The sequence below is a fragment of the Miscanthus floridulus genome, chromosome 15 (assembly GCF_019320115.1).
Source record: "Miscanthus floridulus cultivar M001 chromosome 15, ASM1932011v1, whole genome shotgun sequence".
Taxonomy (NCBI): domain Eukaryota; kingdom Viridiplantae; phylum Streptophyta; class Magnoliopsida; order Poales; family Poaceae; genus Miscanthus; species Miscanthus floridulus.
Genome location: NC_089594.1, coordinates 79,709,807 through 79,720,963, shown reverse-complemented (window position 1 = coordinate 79,720,963; position 11,157 = coordinate 79,709,807). Strand labels below are relative to the sequence as shown.

General features: G+C 42.3%; 1 protein-coding gene across 2 annotated transcripts; it reads right to left on the bottom strand.

The window, feature by feature from the left end:
• Positions 1-154: 154 nt before the first annotated feature.
• On the bottom strand, positions 155-4,028 carry LOC136507957 (WPP domain-associated protein-like). 2 transcript variants are annotated; one of them, XM_066502546.1, is made up of 5 exons: positions 3,538-4,028; positions 1,385-2,820; positions 1,016-1,142; positions 757-858; positions 155-674 (listed from the first exon to the last, which is right to left on the bottom strand). In XM_066502546.1, the coding sequence occupies exons 1-5, from the start codon at positions 3,556-3,558 to the stop codon at positions 594-596; spliced, it is 1,767 nt and encodes a 588-aa protein (XP_066358643.1). In that variant the 5' UTR covers positions 3,559-4,028; the 3' UTR covers positions 155-593. The 2 variants fall into 2 exon arrangements, 1 of the variants encoding a protein (XP_066358643.1); XR_010771801.1 differs by lacking the exon at positions 1,016-1,142.
• Positions 4,029-11,157: the final 7,129 nt, after the last annotated feature.

Below are 11,157 nucleotides of genomic sequence, written 5' to 3'. Positions count from 1 at the left end.
TGTTCTTTACTTTCTGGGGGGAAAATGTTAGCATGTCATGTTCAATTGAAAAACCGTAGTCACTTGCAATCTATCAGCCAGGGCATGTTCATGTCAATACCTCCTTCCATCAAACAAAGAATCTTCATGTATATTTTAACTGCAACGAATGGAATGCAATTGTAACAAGTTCATGTTCCCTACCCACCACAACTATACAAGCATACAATACTTCATATGACTAGAAGAAGCTATGCACCTTGAAATAATTATCACCAAAGCATCATGCAACCTAAACCTACAACCATTACATAACACATCTATGTAAAGGTACAGTTGTTGAACCAACCTTTTAAATTTCTAGTTTGAACTCAACTATAACTGCACACTAATACAAATGAAGCTAGCAAGGCTGAAAACTTGTTACTCTACATAATCAACAGTCATGGCTACGTATGTATCCTTTTGATTGTAGTCATCGCTACTTTGACTGCACAAAATACTCTAAGCTAGCAAGTTTCTTTGCTGTAAGTACGCGTAAATATTCTCCCACAGCACATTGTTCTAACTCTTCTTAGGATCTTGCGCAACTGTTTGTATGGACATGAAATCTGTCAGGATTTTCCCATAGTGGCTAGGTGTTCAATGCTTTCTCCTCTCAACACCTTCTGGACAAGCATCAAAATCTCTGTAACCTGGAAGCATAGCAGAAAAGGTTATGTCCTGTTTAAATCTTAATAGCGCGAGTCATGTTCTTTTATGGAGTATTTATCTTACCCCAGGGTAATGCTTCAAAACTGGAGAATAATGATCAAGTGCAATATAGATTTTTCCCAGAACACTTAGAAGAGTGTCAACCTCATCGCCAAGTATATCAACCTGAATTAGGATAAGAAAATAAATCAGATGTCCTCCTTTGGAATTTAATACATCATGAACTTATCATTCTATCTATTTTTTGTGCAGGAGTACTGTGGTTGATGTAGCCTAACAGTAGCAGCTTAATAAAGAAAAAAAACTTTAAAACAAGACTAACCTCTGCTTCTGCTTTCCGAAGATTTGAGCATTTAATCTCAAGTATTTGCTTATACCAGAATTCTTTTTTCCTTAAGACAACAACTTGCTGCACCAGTGGGCTAAACTGACAAACTAGACTAGTCAACCTGCACATATTTTTTTACAAAAGAAAATGAACGTTTGAATAATATACTGAAATACAGAAAATATATGACCAAGTTGCTACTTTGCACAAACATACAGATGACTAAAATACAAGGAGTGTCAGGATGCTCTTGTCAAAACTCAAAAGAGTCAACGAGCCTAACTGAGCACGTGTGGTTCTAGATTAAACAAGCAAGTAAGCAACTACAGAGAAATGTGAAAGGATATAAGTTAACTTACACACCTGGTTTCATTTCTTTTCATAGTTTCTACTAATCTGCTTTCAAAGTCACTATATGTTTTTGACAATTTCTCCATACCGGCAAGATCAAATTCCCCAGTCCATCCCCAATGACTGCCAATACTTTGTGCTGGTGTTTTCTTCATTTCACGGATTGTGGCATCAAGTGAGGCATTCTGTTCCTTGGCTTCCTTCAAAGCAATAGACATAGAAGTTAAGTTTTCAGTCAGCCCAAGTATTTCTTTCTTGCATACTTGGATTTCTTGCATAGCCTCATACAAACACCTTTTCATGGAGTTATATTCACCCTTTGACTCCAATATCAGCAGTTCTTGCTCACACACTTTCTCCTTAAACATCATAAGCTCGTCATTAACCAAGTTGACTTGGTCATGGTGCTGCATAATTGACCCTGCAATTGATACAAGTTGACTATTTTCATACTTGAGCTTTTGTCTATCTTCAAAAATAAAACTTAGCTGGTCTTCTTTTTCATCAAGCAACTCTTTGAGGAAGGATCCCTCCTGATCCATTTCATAAATCTGATTCTCATAATTATCAAAAACTTCCTTGAATACAGACAAATCCACTAAATTGTTCAAGTGCCTCTCAACCTTTAAATCTTCGAGTTCAGCCCTAAGCTTCTCAGAATTGTTTAACAGTTTTGTCTCTGACAGTGAGTACTGGGATGTTGTGCTCTTTGAATCTGATACTTGGAAAGAGAGGTGCTTAACCTCCTGTTTTTTATCAGCCAGCAAACCTCGGAGACGACTATTTTCATGTAGTAGCATACCAATCCTGTCCTTCAATCTGCGCATCTCCTTATTCTCATTACCGTCAAAACAAGAATTCTCTTTCCTTGAGGCTATCTCACCAAGCTTGGAGATGGTCTGGAGCAACTTTGATTTGATGAATTCAAGCTCTCTCTCTTTCTTAAGCGGCAACGAAGCTTTCTCTTTTGCGTGTTCCCTTTTCACCCTGAACAGCTCCTCTGTCTTCTCATGCAGCTCGGACTCGTGCTGCCTTCGCAGCTTTAGCCATTCCATCTTGAGAAAGTTCGTGACTTCTTCGCTGTGCATGTGCTTCAGGAGGGAAAAATCTGGGATCTGAAGCATAACCTCACTTGACTCAGAAGATTTCTCTGTTACAGAAGGCTCACTATCATCTTTCATCTTCACAATGATCATCTGGTCTTCTAGGACACCATGGGACTGGTGAGGATGATGAGTACCAGGTTCAGAAGCGACTATAACACTCAGAACATTCTGAAGCTCGTCACGCAGCACCGTGATCTCAGAAACCTTTTCTGCCCAATTCCTGTTCAGAGTGCTGATGCAGTTCTGATGCTCCCATAACTTCATCTCAAACTCCTGGCGCAGACCGCAAACGTAGTTCTGAATCAAGATGTCAGAGATCTCCCTCTGCAGCTCATACTCCAACTGTTAAAAAAAGAAACAACCACGTGAGCTAGTCTAACTAACGTGGGACGATTTCCCAAACAAGCAAGGATATAGCAGCAAGTAATGCGAAGTGCAGTCATTCATCCTTCCAAGTTCAAAGAAAATCGCACATAACTGTCCGAAACAACGATTCTCCTACTACGGGAATGACAAGGAAAGTAGCTGCTAGCAGACCTAATAATACATGAAGAAAAAGTTTGCAGAATTGTTGTTCCAAACCGTGTGGAGCTTGCAATAAAAAGGTGAGATTTTTCTACTAAATAAAAACCAAACCACGCCCAACGTCCTACAGGCTACAGTAACTTGCCGCCACAAGAAGCAAGAGGCACACACACAAAAAATTGTCTCCTCTGTTAAGCAATTGCGACTTCACCTCCGATCCAACACTGACCATCGGTTACGGTAATTGAGCATCCCCAACCCCAAGCAATGATGTACTACTTATGCTGAAAAATATTATGGACCACGGCCAGCCCATGGAATGGAACCAACCAACGCAAGAACTAAATGGATGAACTGGACCACTTGTACACATATTCCTCTGCTCCTACCGCACCAAATCCAGAAGCAAACCAAAAACTAACAAGACAACGAGAAACGAATTCATCGCTGGCTGCTGCGCTGCACCGTGGTGTGGTGGCCAGGAGGGAGAAGCACTGAAACGGGAGGAGAGGAGAGTTGGCGAACAGAACTCACCGGGTCGGCGGCCGCCTCCATCTCGCCGTCGCCGGACGGGCGGAGGCGCGGGTTACGCGCACGCGCTTCGGCGAGGCCCTCCGCTCCTCTGCTTGCTCCTCCTCCACCACGAGCTAGCGCTCCTCCCCCGCTCCCTCGCTCGCTGTGACAGTGCTTTCGAAGGTCGAGACGGGCGGGAAAACGAAAGGAGGCGCGGCGCGGCGAGATTCAAGGGAAAGGCGAGGCCCGCGTCCTGTAAAGGCGCCCCTTTTCGGTGGAGCGTCTTGTTGCCTCCCCGCGCCGCTGCTCGATTGCGCAATCATCAAACGCCAAAACGCTGTGGTTGCTGCCTGTGTTTATGCTTAATTGATTGGAATCGGGAAAAGGGAAATCAGCGCCAGGCAACCGCTCCCTTGTCTCTTCGTTCCTGTGTGGGTGTGGCTGTGTGCGTGGAGACTGGAGGGATAGAGAGGAAAGGGAGCAAGAGACGGACAGGAGGGGTGGTGGTTGCTCTGCAGTCTGCGCTCTGCTTTGGCGTGGGTTCATACGGGGCCACGGACGGGGGGCAAAGACAGGTAGGAAGACGGCGACGCTGACAGGGAAGCGTCGCCTCGGGACGGCGCCCGGTTGGTTCTTGGTTGGAAGCCGCAGCGATTTGTCCGGGATGCCACGGCGTTTGTTGCTGTCCTTGTCGTCGTCTCCTCTTTCTACCGGCGGTCGGTCACTGGCTCATTGCTCTGCTCCGCTCAACTCACGCGGTCACGGGTGCCCCGCTCCACTGCTTCGGGGATCGTGCTCAACGGGACAAGAAAAGTATATTTTCCCCACGTTTCAATTCAAACTTCTTTTCCATATATATATATATATATATATATATAAATAAATACATATATATATATAAATTGGGACGTGGATTGTTTTATATACTACTTCCTATGCTTCGAAAAATAGTATTTCGACGAGAAGGTCAAATTTCATATTTATTGCCAATAATTACTCGAATCGTATATGGATGTCTACTGCATAAAAGTTGTATCATTTCACATTGGACATCATATCATAATCTTAATGAGGCCTTTAACGGAGCCCGTGTTTAATCCCCACGAGATGTCGTAGGTAAAAGGGAGGTCCTTAAAATTTTCAAAATAATCCGGAATATATGGCCTTTAATTTGATGTACTCTAATTACCATCGGCTATAATAATCATTGGATCTATTCTACTCCCTCCATTTCATTTCATAATAAGTCGTTTTGACTTTTCTAATAAGTAGATTTTGTTACGCACCTAGATATACGTTATATCCAGATACATATCAAAAGCTATGTATCTAAAAAAACTAAAATAACTTATAATTTAGAATAAATAATTTTTTTTCTAAAAAACAACCCACTTATACTATTACGAATAATACATAAAAGTAACCCCTAAAATTGCATTTAGACTACCCATCGTTGTCGTTATAAAATATAATTCAAAATAAATCTCTAAATCTACAGCCAAATCACCCACATATTCTATTATGAAAAATAATGCAAAGTAACCACTAAATTATCTGCCATTATAAAAAAATCTAAAATAACTCTGAAAATTGCTTTTAATACCCACATTTGTCAATATAAAGGATCTTATAAATTAACCGCTTTAATTTGTACCGAAATCACTTATCTCAACCAAAATATCTCTCGAAGTCTATATTTAAATACAAATATGTCCAAAACTTGTAGGGCCGAGGTTTTCAGTGTATTCTTAGCACCTTGTGTTATACAAGTCATAAAAGAGAACCATCTCTTCTACTCCCTCCGGTCCAGTTTATAAAACGTAGTCTAACATACTACGATCTTCTAAATTATACTTTGATCATCCATTTATTTTATATTATATTGTTTGCGATTATCAGATAGTATATGTGATTACAATCTAATAATATCAAATTTTTATTACAATAATTAGAAATCGTTGATCAAATTATTAGTCAAAGGTTATAAAGTTTGACTCTTGACTCAGGTAAAATGTCTTATAAACTGGATCGGAGAGAGTAATTAAAATTATGAATGCACTAAAACTACACACGAACGATCAATCGATACGGATTTAAGTATACAGCCATATAGTACGGCGAGTCGTACTGTTAGGTGTTACTGTATAATTCAAGGACTCAGTACTTCTCGGATACACAGAAATAAATGGGAATCCAGTGCCCAACAGCCGTAGCATACGACACCGTGTGTGCGGGGTCAGTGCAATTGACGGCTCCTCCTCTAACTTAACTACTCATATGCAAGGCTGTAGTTAATGACCTAATTAATCGCTGCACATGTTATGATCAATGAGAGAGTTTCTTATTTGACACTAGTCCATCAACCCGTGCTCTCGCACGAGCTAGAATTTTAAGAGATATACTGTTTAATACAACTGACTAATAAAGAATTGTTTATATTAAATTGTATGTTTTCTCTTTGTTTATTTTCTACAAATTAGACATAATAGATACTTCATAGGAGTAGTCTATATCTAATTATCATAAATTTATTAATTACTTTTTTCAAGGGACTGATTTATATGTTTTTCATCTCATCCATATTCGCATTTTTACTTTGGATGGCACCTATGTATATTTTAAATATGCAATTAGTTTGAAATCTTGCCATTAACTATGGCGGCCCTTGCTTCATCATAAATCTTATGAAGTCGTGAATCTAAATTTTGTTTTTTCAAATTTTATTTTTATTGACTGCTATAGATTTTGTTTTCCTCAAGTTGAAAGTCTTGTGCTTATTATAACTATTATTAACTCTCCTTTTTGTATTTTTTAAGAGTAAGGATTTTAGCTCCCTAGAAATCAATTTGCAGTTGCGGTTGTAGGGCCGTGCATAAAACCCTCTTATTTCCATAGACTCAATTAGAGGCTGGCAGGCTGCAGTGAAAACTGCCTCTATAAATATATTTTGACTGTGTAAAAATCATCTGTGGTAGCGTGAGGATGAATAAACTTGCTTCAGTGTACATCTTTGACCATTCCTAAAGCTAAGCTGTGTTATTGGATATATGTTTTTGTTGGATGTCATCAGGGAATAAAAAGGCAAATCCTTTGCTCTGTATGTAGGGACGAAAACGGTACGGATATTTTCCGACCGTATTCGAGATCGAATCCGTTTAGAGGGGTTTAGATCCGTCTATATCCGAGTCCGGATATTCAACATCCGATACCGTATCCGTATCCGAATACTTAAATCGCATATTTATGATGTCGATATCCAATCGTATCCTATCCGGTATGGTTGACACTATCCATATTCGAATCCGAATCCGGAAAGAAATATGAAAACAAATGCAATATCAGTGATATCCATCCGTATCCGATTCGTTTTTATCCCTACCTGTGTGGCCTCTTCGTATTCCATCATTTGTATGATTGCTACCTAAATGTACGACATTTTGTCTATTTGCTTTATGGGTGCCTACGATTCAGCTTTCACATTTTTTTATTCTATGGAGTTTACTTGTGTGGTACCATCTATTTTGGGACCCATTGCAACGAGCGTACACTACTGAATTCAGGTTCTTTGCCGAGTGCCTGAGGCACTCGGCAAAGGCCAGATTGCACTCGGCAAAGAACACATGGCAAAAAATTGATCGGCAAAACACTCTTTGCCGAGTGCCCCAGGGACATTCGGCAAAGAAAAGCAACCGTCACAGCGCCGATCCCGTTGACGGTCACTTTACCGATTGCCAACCCTGCAGGCACTCGGCAAAGATTTTTATTTTTTATTTTTAAAATTTCTTTGCCGAGTGCCAACCCTTCAGGCACTCGGCAAAGAGTTTTTATATTTTTTTACAAAATTTCTTTGCCGAGTGCCAACCTTCAGGCACTCGGCAAAGATTTTTAATTTTTTTTAAAAAAAATATCTTTGCCGAGTGCCCTCTGTACGGCACTCGACAATGATTTTTATTTTTTTAATTTCTTTGCCGAGTGCCCTCTGTACGGCACTCGGCAAAGATTTTTATTTTTTTTAATTTCTTTGCCGAGTGCCATCTGTCCGGCACTCGGCAAAGTTTGAATTTTTTTTTAAAAAAAATTCTTTGCCGAGTGCCCACTATTCGGCACTCGGCAAAGTTTGAATTTTTTTTTTAAAAAAAAAAATTCTTTGCCGAGTGCCATGGTCACAGCACTCGGCAAAGCTAGAAAAATGAGTTTTTGGACACCCATTTTTTCAGCTTTGCCGAGTGCTGTGACCATTGCACTCGGCAAAGGGGTCCTTTGCCGAATGCAACACTCAAGTGACCCAAAACTACAATTTTTATTTATTTTTACATTCCATCACGACAAATAAATTCATACAAACATCCATCACATATATATCTCATCCATCACATATATATCTCATCCATCCACACATCCATCCGCACATATCACATCCATCACAATATATATCACATATATAATAATAAGTGCTTAAGTCCATCCAAATAAATTCATAAGTCCATCAAAGTTCACAAGTGCATCACAAGTATATCACAAAGTGAATAACAAATGAAAAAAATACAACGTGCACTCATCTCGGCCAAGGCGACTGTGGTGAAGGCCCAGCACCATCATTCGGAGGTGCATGAGGTGGATTATTCAAGCCACCGTCAGATGGAGACTGCACAAAGGAGAAAAGATTTCATGTGAGACACGATTATTTGGATAGCTAATCTAGAAAGGTAGATGCCATACAAGCAAAGCACAAGCGAAAGTAAAAAACTTTCATACTCACAGGAGTAGCTGTAGCTGCAGGACGTAGAGGCGGAGGTGGAACCAACAGCCCAGGTGGCAGAGAGAAGCCCACACATTGCCCAAGTCCTTGTAGGAACTCTGTAATGTCCGTCAGCCTCTGCGCCTAGGCCTGCCGCTCGGCCCGGTCGGCCTCCCGCTCGGCCCACTCGGCCTCCAGCTGGGCCACCATCCTCTGGTGCTCGGCCTCCAGCTCCAGACGTTGCCTCATTTCTTGTTCCAGCCGGGCCTATAATATATCACTCCAATGTTTCAGTAATGCAAAGCTAATTAAGGTGTGTAAAGATCAATGTGTGACGAGTAAAACAGGAATAACCTCGAGTGCATCGACCCGGTGTTGTGCAGCGGTCGGCCGTGTGCGAATGGCCGGGCTCTCGCTCGTGCTCCGTGCTCGGATCTAGGAGAGAGAGAGGGAGTAGAGGCCATGTCGATGACGCCGTCGCCAAGCCAGAACCGCCCATGCTTCTTGCATTGCTCCGCCCTCATGACGGCCTCTCCATCGAAGTCCTAGGTGCTCGGATCATGGTCTGACCCATGGAGCGACCTCACCACCTTAGTGTAATCACTGATGCGGGAGTGGACGCTCGGGTTCGTGTATACCTTGGGCGGGTCCTCCAGGTTGAAGGAGACGTCAGACGTCGCCTTGCCCTTGTGGGCCATACACCATGCCTAGAAGTCCAAGCAAGCCTGACCACTATGTGACACCGACTGGGAGAAAGACAACACGATGATTAGAAATCAGGCAGAACTAAGCATCACAATAGATAAATGAATTCGCGTACCCATGCTTGTTTGTATCCGGCGAGGTTGCGGCTACCTTGATGGTGTGCTGGACCTTGCATTTGCAAACGATGGTCCTGGGCATCCCTGTGCATCTTGAGGTAGTCCTCTATGAACCACCTGTCCACCATCATCGCCCAGCACTCGGGATACACTTGGCACCACCAGGGAATCATCTACACATCATCAAGTATTGGACATATAAGAAGATCAAATTAAACCAACTTAATCTCAAAACGAATCAATATTGATGTTCTTCATTTACCTCAAGGTACTGCTCCCGGGTCAGCTGCATCTCTCTTGCGTCTTTCTTGGTTTTCCTCTCTCCAAGCTTCGACCTATAGTAGGTTACGATGGCCTGGATGCGCACCTCGTGATGCATGTCGGAGATGAGTTTTTTACAGGCTTTGGTAGTCACCTGCTCCGCCCTGGCCTCAAATCCCTCCTCGCATCTGTAATAAGTCTGCATACAAAAGCGATGTATCCATTCATTATTTCAAGAAAAGTCCAATGAATACGACGTATTGAGCAATGTTGTGCGAGGAAGACTTACCCAAAGCTCTGCCTTCACCCACGCCGCCTTGTTGGGGTACTCCGCATCGGTGGCGATAGCATAGTGGTCAAATGAGTAGGCCGGCTCCATCTTCGATGCATACGTGACAATGCCGGGGAAGTGTTGCCTGCACAGAAGACCCAGGATGCCGTTGACTAGCTGTGCGTTACCACCCGACACAACCACATAGTTCCTGCACAAGTGATTAAGAAAAATTATTAGTTTTTTTCATCATATCATATGAAGTAGTGGTGATAATATATAAAGTTACTTACTTTTGCCCTTTGGGGCGAATCACTAGACGTTGGTGAGAAAGCGGAACATGTGGAAGGCTCGCGAGACCTCGCAAGTAGACACTCGAAGAGGAGTCGGAGGAAGCAGAACCCGTGCCTACCGCCTCCAACTCATCGTCCTCTTGCGGCCCCTCCTCCTCGTCTGTCTGTCGAACCAACTTATCGTCTGACTCGTCCACGGGCGCCACCTCCTCCTCTGGCTCCTCCTCACATGGCGTGGGAGGAGACGACCCCTCCTGCGTCTAGCAGTCCTCCTCCTCCTCCTATTCGATCCCTCTGCCGCCCCCTCCGCCTCCTCCTGCAGCTAGTGTGGTCTTTGGTATATCAAGTTCACGGACCTATGACGGTCGCCCGCCATCTTTATTCAATCACCTGCTACAAAAAAAAAACAAGACGTAATTAGAAATAGGTGCAAAAATGAACAAAACATAATTACAAAAAAACATATTATTACATGTATTAGAAATAATCTTCATGATTGAGATTAGCTGGATCATAGGTCTCGTCATCACTATCAACATTGTCCAACTCATCAACACTATCCGAAGGAGGAATGTTGTCTTCATTGTCATTGCCTAAACGTAATCACTCAAGCATTTGTATGTCCTTCAGATTTCGCACCTCGTCTCCAGCGTCCTCGTCATCATCCCTTTCATTGTCTACTTCCATTCCTATCTCTTCGGTTAAGTCTATGTCAAACCTTCCTTGTAGTCCCTCTTCTTGATAGAACTCTCTATCATATGTGTTTGGGTTGAAGTTGTAATCTTCATCATTTGGGACAGGTAGTTTACCATGTGGTGATACCTTGTGCACAATAGACCAACCCTTAAGATGCTCAGCATCTTTGCACGCGTATGATGTATAATAAACCTAGACGGCCTGTTGAGCCATAATGTAGACATCTTTTCCTGGATAGACGAAATCCTGTCGAATCTCGACTAGCCCAAGCTTAGGGGTTCGTCTCGTTACTCCAGGATGAAACAAGTGGCATTTGAATATGATAGGAGTAAGAGGTTTGGAACCATAGAATGATAGTTCGTAGATTTCTTCAATTCTTCCATAATAGTCGAGTCCATCAGTGCCTGACGTAACAACTTCACTGTTTGTGGTTTTTTGATTGGACCGACTCTGCTCGTAGCTTGCTGTGTGAAAACGATATCCATTCACATCATAACCAGTAAATGACTTGACCCTAACGGCACAGCCATTTGCAACCTGTCTCAGCTCGTCACTTATAGA

Bases quoted from the DNA above. Each gene is read 5' to 3' on its own strand.
- LOC136507957 (XM_066502546.1), bottom strand. From the start codon at position 3,558: ATGGAGGCGGCCGCCGACCCG. The intron at 1,143-1,384 runs GTGTGTAAGTTA...AAATATGTGCAG, and splicing joins ATGAAAAGAAATGAAACCAG to GTTGACTAGTCTAGTTTGTC. The intron at 675-756 runs GTAAGATAAATA...CTATGCTTCCAG, and splicing joins TTTTGAAGCATTACCCTGGG to GTTACAGAGATTTTGATGCT.